General features: G+C 45.6%; 1 protein-coding gene across 1 annotated transcript in view; it reads right to left on the bottom strand.

Moving 5' to 3' along the window:
* Positions 1–8,439: 8,439 nt before the first annotated feature.
* Positions 8,440–22,529, bottom strand: part of SLC9A7 (solute carrier family 9 member A7) — a 63,458-nt gene continuing 49,368 nt past the window's right edge. The window contains exons 13-17 of the mRNA XM_026034242.1: positions 22,325–22,384; positions 18,919–18,982; positions 15,961–16,043; positions 14,321–14,426; positions 8,440–10,260 (exon numbers count right to left, since the gene is read on the bottom strand). Of these exons, the coding sequence (XP_025890027.1) occupies positions 10,012–10,260; positions 14,321–14,426; positions 15,961–16,043; positions 18,919–18,982; positions 22,325–22,384 (562 nt within the window). The 3' untranslated portion in view covers positions 8,440–10,011. The remainder of the gene's footprint in view (positions 10,261–14,320; positions 14,427–15,960; positions 16,044–18,918; positions 18,983–22,324; positions 22,385–22,529) is intronic.

Raw genomic sequence — 22,529 nt, 5'->3', positions numbered from 1 at the left:
TCTTTATGCAAGATGTAGGAGAGCTCTACCAAAAAAAAAAAAAAAAAAAAAAAAAAAAAAAAAGTAATAAATTCAGTAATTTTTAGCCTTTTTTTTTGAGGGAAAAGGAAAGCTGCTTGACACTGCTTTAACAGATGTGATCTGGTTGTGTTTACCTGCAGTGGGTAAAAATTGTGGCTGTCCAGGCAAGGGTACGGCACGTGGGCTAAACGATGGGTAGCCGTTCCTCTTTTGTCATTTTCTGGTATTTTCTTCCATTTCTGGTTTAAAAACTGGACAGTTTTTGCCCCAAACTGGACACTACACTCCATCCAAGGTCCAGTTCTGACTTAGTGTGCAGACAAATACAGGCAAACGAGTGTTTCTTACCTGACACGAGTTCTGCAGCTTCATCCCATGTGTTTTTCTTCCCCAGTAGTGCCATATTGTTGATTCATTTTGCCACCACATCTCCCAGCCCTACCAGTAGCAGGTAATTGCAAGGATTTTTGTTTGCTTTTCTAATGCAGCAAAAGAAATATTAATCAGTGTTCTAACTTTCTGATTTTCAGGCTTTAATTTTATCTTATACACTTGTTTTCATGAAGCAGGGGTTCATTTATCCCTTAAACTACTTCTGTACCCAGCATGACCACTGAGCGCTGCTAATGCCAGTGGAGCAGATAACCAGGTAAGTGTTTAAATTGGTTGCACGGCCCCAGTTTCTTGTGTTAAAAGGGGTTTCTTGTGTTTYGTGGCAGGATTCATCTTCTTACCTAAAACTTGGCCCTCGCTGTTTGCAAAGGCTGCTGTATTTTGTTGCTTTTTTAATCCAAGATATAAAAGCTGAGAGGAAATAGGAGCCAGCCTGGAGTTGCTGCTTTCTGATCAGGCAGTTACTGATCCCTAATTGCTAACGAGTTGCTTTCGTGTGAACTTTATTTTGCTGTATCTTCCTATYGATTCTCCATAAATCGTTGTAAAATATTTGTAAAAGTTATCTCTTCTGAGCAATTATAATGTGGAATTGTGTTCAGATTAGAGGTCATCACACAGTTTTCCTTAATTCCCCGCTGTGAGGTGAGTTATAGAATCACAGAATCATAGAATGCCGAAGGTTGGAAGGGACCTCAGAGGTCATCGAGTCCAACCCCCCTGCTCACGCAGGGTCACCTAGAGCATGTGGCACAGGGCTGCAGCCAAGCGGCTTTTAAAGATCTCCAAAGAAGGAGACTCCACAACCTCTCTGGGCAGCCTGTTCCAGTGCTTTGTCACCCTCACAGTGAAGAAATGCTTCCTTAAGTTCCTGTGGAACTTCCGATGCTTCAGTTTGAAGCCATTTCCTCTAGTCCTATCCCTGCCCACCACTGAAAAGAGGCCGCCCCCCTCCTCCTCACTGCCTCCCTTGAGGTATTTATACACGCTGATCAGGTCCCCCCTCAGCCTCCTCTTCTCYAGGCTGAACAGACCCAGCTCCCTCAGCCTTTGAGTTATCCTGTCTCTCTTGTCACCTCACTTTTACCTCCATTTTTCATAGTGTAATCATTCACTATTTAAACACTTTTCCTTGTCCCGGAACAAGAAAGCAGGCTGGTTTTTGTTTAAGATGTTTTTAATAGGGATGAATTTGCTAAGTTTATTTCATTATTCAGAGGGCTTAGCACACTTAAACCTTGTTTGGGGGAAAAATCACAGTTCCAAGCATTACACCACACAGATTTGAGTAAGCGCTGACATTTTACACTTTTTTTTTAAAGAAAAGTTTTGTTCCTAGTTTTAAAACCACATATGGCTCATGTTACTCCAGTGCATTGTGGAAACCACCTTGCCACGGAGTGTGGATTAGTAAAAGCAGAAATAAACTACTGTTATAGTGATCCGCTCCTGCTTAGGGAAAACAGGAGGCACATGATTAAGAAAATAGTTAAATGCTGAAATCACAGTCAAACCAACCTACATTTCCTTGCAGAAGACATGTTTATTTGATTAAAAATTTAAACATCCTTTCTTGATTATTTTAAAGAATATGGAGAATGCCTAGGAGAAAGCAAGCCCAATACTGTGCACAGTAGTTTTTTATTAGAGTTTAATTTAAATCACCACTGCACACCCCTGCTTCCCCCCCGCCTTGTTTGATCTAGTTCAAGCGTTCAGCTGATATCAGCGTATTGCAAGTCTATTATCCCGAGTGCCCTTAAAGGCTCCTTCTTAGGGAGAACTGGAGAAGGAAACTCCCAACCCTTTGAGGAAAAGGAGCACACCTCCCACGGAGCGGCCCTGCGGCCAGGGCCCYCCTGCTCGCCCCCAAGGTGAGGGGCGTCGCATCGCGGCCGTGCGGGTCACAGCGACGCTCTTCACGCACGGCTCGCGTGCCCGAGCGCGGCTTGGCGCCGCTCCAGGATCCCTGCCGCGCCTTTCCGAAACGTTCTCCAGCCGCTCTAAACTTCATTTGCTGACCAAGGTGGACCAGAAGCGCAGTCCAAATGCGGTCACCCTAATGACTGGAAACCCTGCTTCCAGTCACTCTTCCTTTGAGGAAATGAGGCAGCGAAAATAGCATAAAACAGGTTTCCTTTCCTTTGAGTGGCTGCGAAACACGACGTGCTGGCGCGTGCAGACCCCGGTTCCTGCCACCTCCCAACACTCCCAACACGCCCGCGGGACCCACCGCACACCGGTGCCAGGGCACGAGCAGGGCTCTCTGCTCAAAGCGAGGCCAGACGGGCTCTGACGGGAGCGGGACCCGGGCAGGGAAGCCTGGCCAGCGGGCGGGCAAAGCCACATGCACCATCTCCGACACTGGCAAGCAGTGGGAATGCCTAAGGGTTCTCATGGCAAAAAAATGAGGGGGCGAGTGAAAGAAAACACTGTCAGTTGTGGGTTCAAGTTTTCATTAAGGGGAGAAGTCCAGAACTACAGAACTTGCAGATGTGTCCAACCACAGCACATATTGCACTGCTACGGACTGACTCTGAGGAGACGATGCATTTCTGGCTTGGGAACAGACACCAAAGGTGACTTAGCATTTTGTTCTTTAAGTTCGGCTATGCTGACRTAGTTAGTAAACTTCTGTGCAAAAGGAGTGACTATTACATAAGAAAYTTAAAAACGAAGCATTTTGCTGACCGAGAATAGGTATCTTCATGGTCATGCCTCACTGAAATGCTTTGCTAGCAGGGCAGCAGCTCCACAGAGCGCTGGGATCGCCTGTTTTTAGAAAGGAAGGATTGGGTGAGGCCTTAAGGGGCCCGTTCAAACCCGACATGGCAGCAGTGCCTCCRCGCACGCTGGGCGCTTCCCTAAGCGCCTCCACAAACCGGGGGCAGGAAGCACTTCCATTCCTGTCCCCCCACCACCACTCCCGCCCCCAGGACACACGGAGCTTTCACAACATCCCGATTTYGCTCTCCTCCCCATCCCTCGTCTTGGTTAACCAACGATCCCCTGCTATTTAATGCTACCAAAACACAGAGCTTCTGAGCTAGCGGTTCAGGCCACCTGAACTTCACGGCCGCGCTCCTGGCCCAAGAGCAATGAGGGGGCCTCGAGGCGGCGGCGCTACCGCCCCTGTTGGAGCGGGGTGGCAGCGGGGAAGGCGCCTGCTCCGCAGCGGCCCCGGGACGAGGACACTCCTCCCACCAGGCCCTCCTGCTCCGGTCCCCCTGGCTGCAGTTCCTACYGGGCAGGGGGCAGGAGGAAGGCAGCAGTGCGAGGGGTAGGTGCTGCACCTGGGACGGTGAGACTTGCTGCAGTGCAGCCCTCCCCAAGAAGGGTCTTGCCCCAGCCCAGCCTGAACTCATCCTACAGTGGTGGCCACTGGACCCCCAGGACAAGGGGCAATGGGTACAAGTTGAAAYACAGGCAGTTCCAGCTCCAGGTGAGGAGGAACTTCTTTCCTGTGAGGGTGACAGGGCCCTGGCACAGGCTGCCCAGGGAGGCTGTGGAGTCTCCTTCTCTGGAGGTCTCCAAACCCACCTGGATGCCGCCCTGTGCCCCGTGCTCTGGGTGTCCCTGCTGGAGCAGGGGGTTGGACTGGATGATCTCTAGAGGTCCCTTCCAACCTCAGCCATTCTGTGAAGCTGGAGTTGCGGAAAGTACAGCTACCATAGCTGCCTTATTCTGGGGAGCTCCCCATGCTCCGGCCACCTCATGTATTTGGTTTCACGGTGACCTTTGTTTTAAGGTCACCTCACGTGCCTCCCCTGGCCCTGCTGGTCCCTCTCGCAAGCACAGCAGAGGCAGGAGGCTCGCGAACGGCAGGGTGATGCTGCCCAGACCTTGGTGCACGCGGTGGGCGCCACGAGCAGGAGCRCCGCATCCTGCCGCTGCGCGTGCGACACACGGAGCCCTTCCTGGAACAGCGGGGAGCAACGCGAGCCCGGGTCGTCCTGCGGCCGGCTCAGCCCTCCCTGCTCCGCTGAAGCCCATCGGAGGTGACGGAGGTGACGTCCCTTTCGGCACTTCTGAGAGGCCAAACTAAAACCAGACCCCAACTCGCACCTTAAATGACTCCCGTGCCAGGCCTGGCATCTCACAATGATTACAGCTAATGCACCTTGTGCTCTGGAGTTACCTGTGCAACTTCCCGAATGAGGCCTGCTCCTCCCCTCCGTGTGAGGCCTTCCCGCTGTCCCGTGCCTGGGAGAGGCAGCAGCTCTTCTGGAGGRAGGCATCTCCGCTCCCTCCTGTGGGTGCCACAGGGTCCCCATGGGGACACCGTGGGCACGACACAAAATCCTTCACTCTAGCAGAAAGCATTAGGAGGGGCAGCTCCCCCGTAAGGAATCCCATGCTCTAATTTCACATTCCCTCTTCAGCTTCTGTCTAAAGACAAAACCTCAAACCCAGGGCTATTTTGGAAGCCTCTGAGTCCATGTTTAGCAGTGCATAATAGATCACGATCAAGAAAGTAGCATAAAATAATAGTGTATTGGATAAAGCATCCAAAGGGGAAGGTGATTTTGTTTTCTGAAAAGTCTGAACTGATTCCAGCACCTATTTGCTTTGCCCATCACAACCAAGGTCTGCAGCAAAAGCTTCCATAAATCAAAGCAAACTGGCATATGGAATTTCCTGTCTGTGCAACAGATTCAAATATGATTGCCCTACCTTTACATCACATTGGTGTGCATCATTTCAGTACTTGCCAGGCTACTGTTACCACAGAATCAAATTCAAATAGATGAACACCTTTYATTGATTCAAAACAGTGTACTAGTAGAGTGTGATTACTCAGAAAACGAAACAGTTCAAAGTCACTTTCCAGGCTCTGAACTATTTTTCCGTGTTAAAAACCTTCTACTTTGTCACAAAATCAGGATGAGGGAAGTTCTCACTACTTTATTCCATTACCCATATTTTAGGAAAAGGTGTGCAGCAGTTGACAGAACTTCTCAGAGTTCAATACTGCAAGACTAGGAGTAGCATAATTGTTTACAGTGCTGTTTCCTCAGTGCTGTTTCTGCCTGTTTAAACTATTTCCTCACTTTGTAATTCACTATTTCCTCCAGATTTTGCTTCTCTCTCACTTTGCAGGTGTACTTCTGATGGAACWTTATTTTGCAGAAGGGCCCTCCCAGAATAGCCAGGCCAGGAGGCATCTCTGATTTCTGCACAGTGAGAAACTCTCCTCCCCAGACTTTAAAGACACCCCCTCCAAGTGAATACTCTTTGCATGAGCTCCTTCTTACAACAGCAGCATTTTTCCACACAGGGACATTTGAAGAATACAGAACAAAACCAAAACAAACACTACATGGTTTTTGTTTCAGGAGTATCAGCTTTATGCTACTGATCAGCTCTTATGTTCTACGACTCGCAGTTGCGGCCAAGCCTGCACAAAGCCAGCCTGGGTCTTCCCTGCTGGGTGTTCCTGGCCTCCTGGGGAAGGCTGGGCCTCCCTTGCTGATATAAGTTTCAGTGTCTTAATTTAGTGTTTTGGGGAGGATTTTGCCCTGCTGATGCATCCATGAGTGCTCCAGCCATCCCTGCGAGGGTCTCCCCTAGCCCCCATCTCCAAGAAAAGCACACAAAGTTAAAACTCAAGAGTACTCAAATTCCTTTCCCACACTCGTGCGAATGCAGGGACCCTGTCTGCCAAGAAAGGGGTCGAATGGGTTATTCCTGTGGACTGCTTCAAACAGCTAAAAGAAACACTGAACCTTACTTTGAAAGGCATATGAGGGAAAATAGTATTTCATCTTGCAGAATTAAAGAAATTTCTCCGCCTGAAGAGACTGATGCCGTTCAAATGATGTTAAAATTCTACAGAAAGAGCAAGCTGGCAGCTCCTGTGCACAAACAGCCCTCCCGATTACGGCAGCTACCATAAACCACAGGATAGACGGCTCCTGCTCTGCCTTAAGGTCGCTGGGCAGCTCCCCACCACGAGGCCTTCCCCCGGCCCTGTGCCCAAGAAGCAGCAGGTACCATTTCAGTACTAGCTATCATTTGAACCATTACTGTGTGCTTGCCYCCAACCAGCTCCTCAGCAGATCAGCCAAAAAAAGTTTAGATTTTTTCCCCCCATTTAGATTTCTACAATCTCTTTCCAAGAGGGAATTGCCTCAGATTCAGAAATATTATTGTTGGCTCTTTCATGAGCCAARAAGCCCCTGTGTTTGAGAGGACACCAAGTATTAAGTCTTTTACATTCTGCTCTTGCTGCTTTTCCAGAGAAGAYGGCCTCTGCTGCTGCCCACTTCCACCATGGTCCGGTATCCATAGCCCCGACGGGCGCCGCACTGGCACGCTGCTCCGTGCTCCTGCTTTCCAAGGAGCTTCTGAAGGTCCCTTCCAACCTTAGGGATCCTGTGACTCTGTGCTTGAGATGGGGGGTTTGGAGCTCGCGCTGCAGCCCGAGCAGCGCTCACACAGGACACCGCAATCCCACGGGATCCCCGTGAAAGCACTCAAACTTGGCTTGGCCAATCTCCAGACACAGGATTGCTCGTCATTAAACAAACACACTTCTTGGCCAAGTTTTCAGCAGCAAGCTCGTGAAGTAGTAAGCAAAAAACCTACAAGCCCCTCAGTCTCAAATACAGGGGACAGSCATATAAGCTGGAAAAAAACCCTAGTTTAGCAATAACTTCTCAGCTAAGACCCTCATCTTTCAACTCTTTCATTTGAAAAGGGATACTAATATTTATTGATTTCTTTGCTGCTCATTRCAAATTTGAGCTGTGTTTTTATTGCAAAAACTCTGAGTTAGAAAAAATATGTCTGCTATGTGGTTAGGTCAAGTTCATTACCACAGGATCTAACTGTAAAGGAATTAAAAGTATTAAATCAATTTTTGAAAATGATATATGCAAAAAAAAATCTATCAAAGAGCACTAGTCAGTGAATTTATACAGTAAAGTAAGTATAGGATTTTTTTTATTCCTTTTTTCAGTAGTCTCTCAGGAATTTTGCATAAGGATCACTGTCATTAGGAAGAAGACTAATGTTTACCTTTAGCTTGAAGTCCAATTTTGGAAGATTTATAATGAAAGTAGATTAAAAACCAATGAATGAAATTCATTGGTTTAAAATATGAAAGTGATGTGTGCGTTTRTGGGCCTCTCCTCAGATTGCTGGAAAAGCCTTGCAAGTAATTTTTGAACATGAAGTTAGAATATTACCTTCCTCACCTCTCCCCAGTGCTGACACCAACCTTAGTTGCTCTTTCACAACCCTGTTCTGGGCTTACTGGGGAGCTCCATTCAATCCCATAGCTCTGCTCGTGGCTTAGGAACACACATGGAGAAGCATCTGTGCTGAGATGGGTTATGATGCTACCAGAAGGGCTTAGTCTTCCTGCAGAAGCTAATGAGACAGGTTCTGCTTCCAGACCACATACGTGATCTTTCTTTCAAGGAACAGACAGATCTCTTGCCGTGCAGATGGCTCCTGTTTCGCTGCCAGGGCGGCTGGGTAAGTCTCATCCTCAAGCTGCATGGGAAGGTTTCCCTCAATGCTTTATGACTCATCTTGGATAAACTCCACTGTCTCAAAACACAGCAAAAAAGGTGGTTCATATGACTCAGCTAATAACTTGCATGTGCATGTCCCAAGTCCTCACTCGGCGTGCACATCAACGGGGTCCAAGGGGTCAGCACTGCCCCAAACCAATGCAGTGGTTTTCACAATTTAGGAGGAAGCTCTTTTAACAACTGCCAGCAGTTAAGAGCGTGCCTCATTTGCCCTTCTTGGAACCATAGGAGAAGAGAAAAGGAGTTGTTCAGCCCTGAGGTTTTTGTGAGTGCTTGTTACTCTTCACCCTTGAAGAACAGAGCTCAAACCATGTTGCTCTTCCCAATTTTCCATATCAAAAATAAAATAAAAAAAAAAGCACTTCCAATCTCTAGGTGTCTCTTTATATTATGTTAGACAGTTGTTACAGATCCTTTAAAAGGTTACCTTGGAGGGACAGACATGGAGGTAGATCACTGTCCTTGGAAAATACATTTGAAAGAAAGCAAACTAGACRACATGACAGCAATGTTTCTCTGCAGCAGTAAGTTGTGGTACTGAATTTATCTCATTATTACATTTAATAGGGAAAAACAGAGTGGCTATTTACTCGCACACGATTTTATGAGAGGAACAACTGAAATGAAAAACGCACTTTTCGACAAGCTGGTATTACATCACATTAGTGGGCCACAAAAGTGTTAAAAAATCTTCTGAGACATGAGAATGAAATCACATTCTAGCATGCTTTAAATAGCTGAGCTGCTATTCAAAGCGCCACAGTTTTCAGCTATTGACAAAGACGATGATATCTCCTGATCTGGAAAATAGAAAGCATTTAGCAATAAGTTAAAGCTAGCCTACATGTAAGTGGGCTAAATACTAGGCAAGGATTTTTCCCTTTTTCACATTTCAGGTGAGAGTACAGTTTGCCATTTCTGCAGCATAARTATTCTTGTACAATGCCCCACTGAAGTCTCACATCTACTCTGCAACAGAGGACAAGAATAAACACTTTTCTTGCAGAAGAACCACAAATGGTAAAGCCACTAGTGTTTGTTTGTCCCTTTAATTACATGTTTTCCGCTTACCACGCAAAAACTGCAAGCAGAGCCTAGGGATTCTTCTGAGCAATATGAAACCTCATGGTCTCATGCAAGTTAATACTGCTGCTCTTTATTTTTTTTTTTTTAATAATTATCATCAGCTGTTTTCCCAATTTTCCCAAGCCCAAGACAGGTTTCCAACTGTCTCCATGTGATTATAACAGCCTTAGGGGAGAGAAAGCTTCACCTCATTATTTCTACCCGAGACAGCCTGGCTGCAGGCGTGTCTCAGGTCAGGCAAGCCTCGGGCCACATGAAGTTGGATGCTTTTCTTTGGAGGCCTTGGCAGTTAGGCTAATAGCAATAGTCACATTGTCCAAAGCTACAGGGACAAACAGCTCTCATGGCCCTCCTATTTGAACACAYGGCCAGTGAAGAAATCTATGTTCCCTTTTTTACCTCCTGAAATACATGAAGCACAGCTTGCAGTAACAGGTTCCCCACGGTGTTGCATTCACGCCTCTGTTGTCCTAAAGCACGGTGTCCCACTGAATGTCTAGGTTCCTGAAGCTCACTGGAGAAGTTAAGAGTGCATCTCTCCATGCTCAGATAATGCACAAATATCCCTTTTAACTCATAGCAATCATCCTGTTTATATTTCCTCTCCCGCATTCCCAAGCTAACCCAAGGCCAGCTCAGTTCTGTGGCAATGTTTTCACATACCTCTCCCCTGAGAGGGCTGCTGCAGCTGCACAGCACGCTTGCCGCTTGCGAGGTGTACTCCGATTCAGTARGTGGTTTGCGAGAAGGGAATGACCGCTTTCCAAATTTGTCTCTTTTCAAGACATTTAGAAAACCCCACTGTCAGCATCTCGAGTGAAGAAAACAGGTCAAGTTTGACGTCTTCAGACCACAGTAAAAGCACTTAGACGTGTTGTTCAAATAAACACCCCCACCTCAAGTGACACAGTGGCCTGCAGTCTTCCTTGATCCATCCGCAGAGCAAGAGCTGGGTTTGCTGRGTCCGGAGTCACGCGTTGTCCTCCAGAGGAAACACTAGCCGGGTGCCCCTGCTCGCGACTTCCTGATCAGCTGCTCCCAAATCTCGCTCCAGAGCTTCCTCTGAGCTACTTTTTGTTCTCCTGCCATCAAGGCTGGTGGTAGCTGTATGGGGGCCAGAAGAACCATTAGCAGTTATTGTGGTATCACCGTATGTCACGGTGAGGTCACCATCATTCAGAATAAAATCAGAATCCTCTTCTCTAAGTTGTTCTTGATTCTKGAAAAGAGAAAAAAAAAAGAAAAAGAAATCTGAGCACAGTGCACAGCATTTGGTATTTGTCAAAAATAACTGAACAGAAAGATTTACCTGCCTGTCAATACAGAAGCAACAAGAACTTGAATCTAAGAACTTAGATTATGAGACCGGCAACTCGGAAGCTAACGCCACTGGACACTTAATGGAAGTACACAAGGGATGGGGGGGATACACTGCTTTTCACGTGACAGATTAAAAGACAGTAGAGGAAAAGATACTTGAGACGGTCATTTATCATTTTATCATTCCAGGTAAAATCAAGTTGAATCTGTCACTAATTAGACAGACGTTCAGAAATAAGTCATGCAAACTGGTAAGAACTCATTAGGTCTCAATTATTTGCAATCAAGGCCTCCTCCTCCTTTTTCTTAATAACTGCTCATTCTGTTTAGCTSGTGCTAAATTGAGAATTGCCTGGCGTATTTCCTAGGCTCACTGCTAAGCCATCAATGAAGGCAAGCCTTCTACAGGCAAATGCCTGCTTGAGGATTTTGTGTGCAGCCCCGAGGGGTGTTTACTTGCTGGCGGCACCAGGGCACCACGTGGAGCTGCTGCCGCCRCTCCAGAGGCACCTCCCAGCTCTGCCTTGCCCTTCCAGAGCAAGTCCTCGCAGCAGGRACCTACCTGGGAGCTGCTGGTGGGAGCAAGCAGCGCGTTCAGGTTTCCCCGGAAGGCTGAGGAGCGGAGGCCGGCACGATACGGATACGAGAGGGCCACAGGTCAGAAACCACGTGGCAATTCCTAACTCAGTCTTCTCTGTTTTGCCTAGGCTATTCTTACCTGTCCATAAATGGGATCGGCTCCAGAGAAAACAGCAACCTTTCTCTCAAACACAGCCTTGTTTGAGCCAAGCTCCTCCTGCTTATTTCACTTCTGAGTAACACAGTAAGCAGCAGGCAGCTCATTGCATGTATTCCCCTGAGCACATGTATCAACCATCCTACGTAGTATATGGACGACACTCCACACTTACAAGCAAAGGGGATGCTTGGATAAACCTTCTGGGCTTCATGCAGCAGCAACAATCCTTTCAAGGCCATCAGGGAATGTATCCAAGCAGATCCCTACAGACTTTATGTTTTTTTTCCTAAAAATAACCCTAAAATAACCCTAAACTGTCCTCCACAATCTCCTACCATTCTGTAGGGGCAACTGCTTCATTTCAGAAGCACAGGTCTGAATCTCACTATTTAAGCTTACAAACTAGAAGGATGTAGGTATTACCCCAAAGCTACCACTGCCCCAGACTGAACTGTTTTAACATGCTCACCGTTGCCCATTCACCCCGTTGGCCTTCACAGCAGTCTGTCAAATTCAGGGTAAAAATTGGTAGAGATGCCACGTTCCTAAGAGCTCATGCTGAAAATGTAAATAAATTCTGACAGTTCTAAGAACTTGTGACTAAAGCCAGTCTTTATCTCCTCTCAAGATGATGCAGGAAGCACATACAAAGTAGACCACCCATATGAAACTGTAGTGGTGGTCACCAATGGAASTGGTACTGTTAGTCCTTAAGGCAGCATAGACACCATGTGTGACAAAACCTGTATCAGAAGGACTTGTGTCCCCAAAGTCAAAGCTTTAAGTAGGAGCACRCATGCAAGAATGTATTATGACTTAGAGCTAGTGCTCTGCTTTATATTTCTCTGGTTCTCAAGTATAAGTTCATCAAGGAAAGTGCAGTGTCTTCTATAAAGCTAAAGCAAATAAGGAAACAGGGAGAGGGCATTATGGAACAGCTTTCTTATCCATGTTGAGAGTTATGTCCTCTAAGCTTATGTGGACAGCAAAAAGAAATTTCCTTCTTATGGGAAGGAAAGGAGAGTAGAGAAACTCAAACTAACTGTGAACAACAAAACCAAAAAAAAGCCATACCAAAACAAGGTGCTTCATCAGGGAGAAGAGCTGATGACCATACGATTTTTCCAAATGGGAAAAAATGTTGGTGGGAGGCAGAATTGCTCTAAGTTTTCAAAGCACGTGTCAAAAGGAGGGAAAAAAAGATTACCTACATCAAATCAGGATAAATTAGAAAGCTCTGCCAAATGCTCATGTAGCAAAGGCAGTTCCAGGAAAGAAAGCAGGAGTAATGTTTTTCAACAGCCACTATAAACCCTGTGGCTGCAGCAGCCTGTCACACTGCTCAGTTCCAACTCGGTTTCTGTTTGCGTGTCATCTTCAGAAATGCTCAGCAGTGCTCCCAGGGGCACGGCGTTAAAGCAGTGGGAAACCTCAGCAAGAAAGAAGTGAAAACTTCTCAAGAGCAAAAATAACCCCCTGTACCTCAGCCCTGTGTGCTGACTCAGAGCCCTCCGTGTGCCCCAGCTCACCCTGTGGGTTCAAGTTTAGAGGAGGGCCTCACGCTCCGGATTTGGTGGTATGTGGATTTCTTAACWGCTCTATATGACTCTCAGACTTTCAGGCTCCCTTTTGCATCTGTTGACAAAAGTGTTAAAAAGCTAGAGAAACAACAAAATAACTGAGAGCAACACACAATTACATCGCTAGTAAGGATATGTACTCATATTTTCTTCTCCTACAGTACGTAGGTGCCACAGCCGTGTGTCTGAATGAGATCCACTGGGTTTACTGCTTCATCTTGCAGCATATAAGTGTAACCTCCTTAGGTCACATTTAAAAAGTCGCCCTCAAAAGAACCTCAAAATACTCTCCTAGTCCTAATGCAGTAACATATCAAAGCAGGAACAAGAGGAGGGAATACAGCGTCAATGGTCTATATTACATACCTTGCAAAAGGAAAGACTTGCAAGCATTTTTACTGCAAGCAATGAATTATGTAGTGATGAGGTTAACACCCCAAAGATGGTGGTAGCAAATAAGTCACAGAATGAACCCAGCCAAACAATATATTTGCTTAGTGTTATGTTAGTTAAATATGTTAAATATTGTTAAATATGTTAAATATTATTAAAAACAATAAATGTGTTTGCCACATATGGCAACAATGTGGCCATACAATGGCAACAACAACACATATAGCTAACAATGAAGAAATGATGAGAAAAAAGTCCARCCTTGATGGTAAGTAAAAGCCAAAGCTGGCATGTTCTTTCTGGTTATGTCCTCATCATAAGTAGATGAGGTATGTGAACCTAAGTACATGAGTAACCACATGGGCAACACAGAATTAAGTTAATTGGTCTGATGGATGCCTTCCAGGCTAGCTCTATTTTAAGATCTCCAACGGTACTGCAGAGATGGGAACAAGACAGTTTCTTGCATTAATAATAGCTCTAAATAGGCAGTGAAAGTTTTCAACTTTCTTTTTTTTTTTCTTTAATTTTGCTTTCAGGAAAAAGTAGCGTTCTAATCATTTCAGAACCAAATGTAGGGAAGTATTTCAAAGTTGCATGTGGGACTTTTAACTTGTAGGAGAAGATTAACAGAAGCCTGGTGCAAGACTGCTGGTAGATTTGCAAGTACCTTACGGACAAGGCGGGATGTCTGTCATGATGCTGACAGAGCATTAGATGAATGAAGTGTTAACTATTGCAAGATATGGCTGCAAAGGCACCTCACTGACCTGCTCGACTGAAGTAGCAGGTACCTGATTAGCAGCTCCTGAAATGCAATCTTGAATTTTGCCATGGGAACAGTCAAGGGAAGTTCTACCAGATTTCCTTACGGCATGGGTACAAGCTTGTCAGGACCTGCTCCAAAGAGCACCTAAACCCAACCTCAGCAGGGATGGAAAAATCTTGCCCGAAAGCACCAAAAGACACCAGACTACTCTGAAGAGATTCATTAAGAACCAGCTTACTGATTAGGCCTGTCATTTCTCAAGAGCCTTTAATACTGTTATTTATGTATTACTTGAAAATTAAGAGAATGTCTTTGATTTCTACTAGCAAAAGCTGTTGCCTCAGGGAAGAGCATCTTCAGTCTTTTCCACTTTAGGACAAACCAGCACTTACAATATGTAAATTGTACCACTTCTTCCTCCAAAAAAGCAACTACAAAGGTGGCAAAATCCCCACGAGTATGTAATCAGTTTACTTACATCATAAACCTGAGGACTCGTCAGGCAGCGAGCGACCAGGCCACACCAGCTCGGCAGCGTCGTGGTTAACGGAGGGCCRCTGTGAGTGAGAATTGGCTTTAAATAACTTTTAGCAGTTAAGGAAAATAGATCTGGGCTTGGAAACCGTGGTTTAAAATAAAAAGACAATTAAGAATAAACTGTTCAGTAATTGCATACAAACCAAATGCAGATTTTTCAAATGTATCTGTAAACAATAACAATTTGTAAACAAATGGGAAGCAACTCCCTCCTCTTTGAACMCTCTTCCCTTGATCCTGTTCATTCACATGTTTTCTGCACAAAGAACTATCTCCCTCCTTTCTTAAAGGTTCATATAGTTGCAATATCTCTGACCTTTGGGCTCCCTGGAGCCAAGAGAAGCACGCAACAGGAAATGCTCCCTAATGTTAATGATGTCCATCTATTTTGTAGCTGGGATCATGGCACTGAGATCCCAAGCTGGAGATAACAGGATGGCACGAGCATGGGGCTCAAGCAGTGAATAAAGCAAAGCCATCCGCCCAGGGCCCTCGGAGCGATGCAGCCACCTCACCTGCCCACTGCTCTCTGGCTCAGAGTCGCACTGATCCAACCACAGCTCCCTGCAGCCTGCGGAATTAAGTGTAATTAAGGGGGAATTCAGCTATAATTTTCCCTTAGCATTTTCTCTGCTCACTACMCCTGCTTGGGACTGCAGTTGAGCTACTGTCAGTTGAGAAGACATCAGCTCTGTCAGCTGCTCCTCTTTGTACAAGGCACATACGCTTTGTAAGGGCAGGGGAAGGGGATGTCTCAGCTTCCTTCTTAAAAAAGGCAGTCAGCCATAGCCTGGCACTGCCCTGCTCCCCAGAAACAACTGAGCATCAAGTACTGAAACTTCTCTAAATTTCAGCTATATAAGTGACATATAATAAGTTAAAAATGCACTAAGTAAGTAAAAGTACGCTAAGTAGGAAAGAAAAAAAAAGCAAACACACACTCAACAAAAATCAGAGTTATACAAAATCTCACAGAGCTTAAGCAAGGCTATCTAAATAGCACAACAATAGTTTCTGATAGGTTGTACCGCACTGTATATACATCCATGGCCTCAACATCTATAGGAAGTTTGGGGTATACTGAAGAGATTGTGATGGATCATAGGTATGCTTTTTAGGTCTAAAACTTCCCATATCTTTGATGGGATCTTCTAAAAACAGCTTCATCACAAAAACAGAGGGCTCTTCTGAGCAAGAAGCTGAGAATTAGACATGCACAATGAAGTGGGAAACCAGATGCTCTGAGCTTCTGCAAAAATGAGAACAGATTMGTACAACAGATCAGAGAATCTAAAGTAGTTCTCTGGCTGCTGTCTGACTGTTYAGCAAAGAGCTTCAGCCCACAGACTTGTCTCTTGTTCTCTGGCAAATGTGACAAGTACTTTGAAGAAAGGAAAGGTCTGTTTTCCAAGCCCACGAGCTCACGTTTTGGTTCTGTGCACTACACCCATCAAACAATACCTGACCTCTATCACACATGACTGTCCTCCTGGGTGCTTAAGGCTGCAAACAGGTACATGGCAAGGAGAGAAACCTGAGCAGTTCATGTCTTGAAGCTGGGCTGTGTTTTCAAAAGGATACTTATGGTCAAAGCTGTACCATAGCCTGAAGAGCCAAGCACTTTCCTGCTTTGTCCTGTTCCTTCTTTCAGAATCTGGGCCATCCTGAAAATAAGACAGAAACATATTCCATTATTTCAGATAAAAAAAAAAAAGAAAAAGAAAAAGAAATCAGACATTCCAAACATTCACACTGTTACGTCCTATTCAAAAAAGCCAAATGACTTAACTACTGTATTTCGGCTGCAGAATAAAGTTATTTAGAGACATGCCAAGAAGGTGAATTTCTACCTTCTACCTTCCTGGTGGAAAGACCAAAAATGACTGGCAGAGAATGTGTAAGCCCTTCTTCAGCATCCTTAATTTACATTAAGGAGCCTCCTGTCACCAAGTTCCTTTRGGGGCCTAACTTACCACTGCATTATTGCAGGGTCTCTAGTCACCGCATTAACAGCTATAGAAAGAAAACTGAAACTAGAAGTGCCCCTCCTAGATGTTCCACTTCCCAAATAAATGAACCCGTTCCTTTCATTACTCTATGGATTTCTTTAGCTCCAGGTCTCTTTGATATTCTGTTTCCTTGAAAGACATGCAAATTCCTCMTTTTCGTTAAGTATTTTATCAGGTTTGTGAGAACTTAGCACAGAGGAAACATGCTTAACAAGGGAAAAAAAATCACAATTGAGAAAGGTTATACAAGTTTTATAAGTGCCGGCTATCAAGCCAGCTCTCAGAAGTGCTAACAATGTTAAATATAATCCTTTTAATACTGTGCTGCAAGTCATCACTCCAGCTGGTCTGCAGCTGCATTTGTTTTTACTTTTTGTTAGTGGTTTTCTTATTTGACTAGAGGCCAGAGTTAAATTCAGGAAAACAGATGAAGTGAGAACGCCTAGTATGAAATCATCTTTCAAAACACTGTGAAGGGGAAAAAAAAACAACAACAAAAAAGAATTGCTGTATATCCTGTAGCAAAAAAAAAGGCACAATCCACGAGTATCCAGGAGTTAATAAATACTCGCTGAAACCTCCAAAATATGTTTTCTCTGCGACTTGCTGCTGATCTTGGCTTTGTGAAAGGGTGAGGAATCCAAAGGGAATGGACTGATGGACTCCATTAGGCATGCAGCACACAGCGAAAGAGGGAAAGAAGTGCCTAAGTGCTCTATGTTTACATGGAAAAGAACAAACAAGCTATTTCTACTCAAACTCTGGATGAGAACAGAAGACTCTTGTTCTGTCTGCAGCCATTTCCTGTTAAGAGCAGTTCTTCAGGCAGGGCCAGGCTCAGTCTGAGCTGGCTGAAGCTCTGGCTTAGCACGATAACCGCTGTGCAAGCCGGGCTGCGGGCCACAGCTGCAGCCCTCGGTGGTGGGAGGCTGCAGTTTCGATGCCCGGCCTGCTGGGGCCKTCCAGACACAAGCTGAGATCATTGGGTTTGGTACCCAGACCCACCACTTCAGAACCTACACTGAGGGCTGGAYCAGGCTTCTATAAAGCCCTAGCTGAGAAGGGGGAAAAAAAGGCAGCAAGGAGGGACACGGCACAAACAAGGAAGTTGATCCCAAATGCAAGTTTCACGCACATTTATCCTCTGGGTTCAAACCATCTGAATTTCCTGCCATTCAACTGCATTTTCCTCGGACAGGTGCTTGGGTGACCGAGGGGGATGTCCTTGTGCAGAGGAAGCTCCCACTTAAGCCTCAGGAAACTCTTTCTTACCAAACATTTCACTCCTCTGTGAATTCACTAAATGTACACATGGGGGAGTCTGAGATTTATGGGCTCGACAACATTCTTGTTGTCTCCTTTGCCAATAAATGTATGCGGAAACCAACTCAGCACCTCCTTCCAGGGAAAACAGGGATGGGGGAGAGAAACTTAGCCCTGCTCTTTTGTACCAGCTGTGTCAGTGCGACAACCCATCGGCCTCGCTAGTCACTTCCTCGCAGCCCAGCCTTCCTGCCCTGCCTCTTCCTCAGAGGATGTGCTGGGACAGGGATTTCTCAGGACTGGCTACGGATAGAGCTCTGCAGTTTACAGCTGAGAAGTGGCCTGGCTGAAATAACACACACACTTATAGTTTCACTGCTGTATTTGCACAGGAGACAGCAGCCAGGACACTGAATCAGCAACATAGCTCACAAAAGACACTATTCCCTTTCCTCTCATCAACTATGAGATAAAGCCAGACAAAATAGAGGGGTTTGTTTGTTTGTTTCTCTTGGGAGTTGAATTTAATTCCGAGATTGACTGGGGATTTGGTTTAACAATGACAAAATCAAGTAAAGAGGATTTTTTTCTGAATGGAGCATTGATTAGTGTAATGGACCCGGAATTAAGGACACATGGCACTCAGCACAATGGAAGAAAAAAAGGCAACTCTTGGATTGCTCCTGATGCCTAGAAAGCTGAAAGATTCATAGCTATACCACGCTGAAGCTACAATGATGGTGAAGATATAAAGGTGGCAGGTGGCAAACACAAAATCCACTCGGATTGTGATCCAGTCCACAGAAGCTGATAACAGATTAGTGATATTAATCGCTGGTTCTCAGCAAGTGCAAAGGGCAGAATTCAGCCTCAGCTGCTGAGCAGAAGCCTAGAGCATCATCTCCGTGTGCCAGCCTCGGGTACATCTCCTCATGCTGCAGAGCAGCAAAAGCAGCGCGTGGAGGCCGGGCACGGAGGGGAGCACGGTGTTAGGTGGAGGGAATTAGATCTGAGAAGACTTTCAGAGCACATTTTTGGTTAGGATATACACACACCCCAATCGGAATGCAAGGTTGGGAAGAGACAAACGGCACCACGACACTCAGCAGCACAGAGTGGTTTTGGTGGGCATTACTTCTCACAATGTAAACCCCACTACTCTCCAGCTGGGGGAGAAAGTTTTCATCCATGCATGTGACTTCTGTAGCTTTTTCATCTTAGTTGTAACATAGGAACAGCCTAATAAASAAGTTATGCAGTTACTTACTCCTTGTAAGACTTGAAAGCTGTCATTAGTAGGTGGAGGATCCTGATCTGGGTCAACTCCAACTCTACAGAAACATTAGGAAAACAAAGCAAGAGGTGTTACTGAGGGTTGCGAATGTTAAGTTCAGCCAAACGCGTTTTAAAAGCACCTTAATCACCCAGCAAAGCTGCATTCAGAGAAGTTATAAGAATAGTTTCAGAAAGAGCTGTTCAGTGCACCCTCTGGGGTTACAAAGCCGTAAGAAAGATGTTTTTCACTCAAGCAGCAACCACCTATAGGTAACAGAGGTCTTATAACTCCAGTTCAGCACCAACTTGAACTGCTTACCTTAGTGCCAATTCCTTTAGGGCACTGGCAAATGCTATTTTTTGGCTTAAAGAGGTGAACTGTGGGTTGACATCCTCTTCAGTGGAGAATATCCCTCATGTTCAGTAGCAGGAAATCAGAGACTAAGGCTAAGTCCAGCCTAAAGATTTGACATGGCACATCAAACTGCTGCTAGATAGGCCTGAAAATCGCTCAAATATGCTACATATACACACACACACACACACACACACACACACACACACCCCTCATAATTTCTAAAGGCACTGACAGGGTGAAGTGGCAGTAATACTTCAGAAATATTAATGATATTAATTTGTTGCAATTTCATTCATCTAATACCAAAGGGGATTTCTCAAGTGGTCAGAGAGCACATTCACAAGTGGTGTGTCCAGCCCACTGCCACCTTGAGGGTGACCACATGGTGTGTAACAAGATGGTGAGAGACTGCAGAATAGCTGCAGGGTCTCTGTTTTTGCATAGTTAGTGGTCCTCTTATTACTATACCGTTATTTCAGGTAGTGTTTCTGTCTAAAACACTTAAACGTGATCCTTGCCATTATTTTCAGGTTCTTCCAATTAAAAAAGCAGACCTTACTTAGTCCTTTCTCAATTGTCTCAGTCTCTGCACTCTCCTGTGGAGCTGAGCCCTTCAGCCTCTCCATACTAAGTATTTCCACTGGCACGTGTTGTGTTTCAGTCCTACCATGTTGCATAACGACAGTATGAAAATGCATCGAATGATGAGAACAGGTTGTTTGAAACAGTTGCTTGTTCATTTTCTCTCTCTTTTAAGGGATTGAAGTGGTTTAGAGTGATTTCTTCATTACTGGGGTTTTGTGCTGGCTATTTCTAGCTATACTGTTTCTGCAATGTCCTTTCTGCGACAGAGTTACAGAAAACAGCACATTGCAGGCAAGCCCCTATCACCTGGCAATCARGGGACACAAGCTTGCACAAGCCAAGCTGCAATCCACACATGATTTACATTCAGACACAGAAGACTATATTGATGAAAATGAGAGGAACCAATAACTTACAGGCAGCTCCTTCTAGCAGGAAGAAAGAAATCTGGGCATTGAACTAGGTTTAAGTTATCCTTGTGGACTAATCCAGGAGCAGCAATGCAGCAATGTTGCACTGAGCAAGAGCTGCACAGTCCTCTGCTTCCCCTGCTCCAGGCCAAGCCTCTTTCTCTCCTCATCCCTTCTGTTCCCCTGTCCTAGGGAAACTCCCCCACAGGGCAGCATCTTAACTCTTCCGCCCACTGGCCTGGGAATCCATTGGCACAGAGCAGTTTCAAGAGTAAAAAGCTCTGCAGGCGAAGGGCACTCTGGATGGACATGGTGGGTGCTGCATTTTAACGCACTGAGCTACACACTTACTTCACTCTATTCTAACAAGTAAAAAAGAAGTAACTAATTCAGATTTTCTCTGCTTTTTCCTGACTTCCAGTGGTGCATTGGATCTTAAGATCATAACTGCTTTTGGAGCAGGAGGAGGTCAGGGCTTCCATGGGGAGCAAGGGGGACTGAGCACACGGCTCGGCGAGAAATCGGGGTGCGACACAGGGCAGGTGTCTGGCTGCACTCACGTCCTCCAGGGGCAAGAGGAGCCTTTGGACATCGGGTGTTCCAGCTTTCAGCCCRACTCTTCTTTCACTGGAGAAGATCCTTTCAATATTTAAATAAGTACATGGACACAGAGTGTTTTCATGTTTTTCAAAGTTATTCTTCAGGGGAACTCAGCTGAAATTTTGATTATTTCTAATGAAATCTCCCTCCTCCTTTTCATTTTTTAAAGCTCATGTTTCAATCTGTATGCCAGTTCATAGATTAACACACACACACACACATACACACCCACACACACACCAGTACTATTGARTTCCCAGGATTACTGCTGGTATCTGTTATTCTTTAGGTTTGCTTGCACAGAAAGAATTTTTCTTCCTAGCAAGTCTGTCTTCTCGTATGTAACACTATGTATACACATAGGTCACCTGAAAAGCATTTTGTTCAGCAGGCTCCCACCCTTCCAGTTTCTAAGGAAGTTTCATTTGAATGAGGAAAGCTTTTTKGTTTTGTTACGATGAAGAGTTTCAATACAAGACTCTCTTCTGTGCAATACAGGAGCATCTCCTTGCCTTCCTCTGCAGGGAAGGGATGCACAGAAAACATTATGCTCCTTCACCCTACTTTAATTCCTTCCCTCACTGAAAGCACAAGGAAAGCTCTTGGAACCATTGGAAATGGAACCATTTCTGATGACAGCCCAAACCGCTTCCCAAGGCCCTGCAATATGTGCAGGAGAAGTTACCAAAACGCCAGGCAGGGCTGCATTCCAGGATACGTAATCATTGCGAGAGCAGCCAAGAATGACTGTGGGAGGGTCATATTTCTCGAACTTGTAGAAAAAGCTGCTTTGATGCCACCTTCTGCATCCCTGGCAATTGAAACGGCTGCCTGGGAGTGCTGAAGTGTGACAGGACACATGAAGAATTTACCAGGGCCCAGCCCTAGAAGTTACACGTGCACATGCACACCCACCACCTAGGGCTGCCAGCTGCAGATTTTGTCCATGAGTTCTAGCCCATTCCCTAGAGGAGACGAGGAATCTCAGTCATCCCCACTCTTACTAGCATGTCCTRCGGAGCAATCTGACAACTCTTGCTTTTTAAACACAGCCCAAAAAGCCAAGATCACCCCTGGAAGTCCAACCTGAATGATTAGAGGAAGTAATCCCAAGGAATCCCAAGAAATACATCTATGTAATCTGGGATCAGAGGATCACATCCCTGCTTTCGCATCTTCCATGTCCTCTCAGACCAAMGACAAGGGTCTCAATGTACTAATCACCCAGACCCCAACTTAAAGGTCTTCTCTAAAGCTGAAGACTCCGTGTGTGATCCGCTGCCTCCCAGTTTACAAGGCAGACTCCAACTCGTGGAATATCCCTGGAAGCCAGAGAAGCTGGAGCAGCATGCCGGAGCGCCGAGAGGAGAGCACACGCTCAGAGTTACAGAGATGGAGAAAGCCAAGCACCAGGTTAATGTGGAGCAAGGGCAGCGTGGTGTCACCTGAAATACAGCCAGCGGCTCTCACTCATCTCCTCCACGGATGCAACGCGGTCCCCGACCCTGGTGCCGCACGGCAATGGAATGCAAACAGGGAAATGCTCGTGAGGTGGTGGCTCTACAGAGCGGCCTACCAACAAAAACAAAAGCAAAAAAAAAACCCCAACCCCCGCCCAACTGAGAAAACACAAAACAGACAAGAATTAGA

This window comes from Nothoprocta perdicaria, unplaced genomic scaffold (assembly GCF_003342845.1).
Source record: "Nothoprocta perdicaria isolate Ctin4 unplaced genomic scaffold, notPer1 scaffold_140, whole genome shotgun sequence".
NCBI classification, from domain to species: domain Eukaryota; kingdom Metazoa; phylum Chordata; class Aves; order Tinamiformes; family Tinamidae; genus Nothoprocta; species Nothoprocta perdicaria.
Note: the sequence above shows the minus strand (reverse complement) of the source record. Positions and strands in the feature narration are given on the sequence as shown.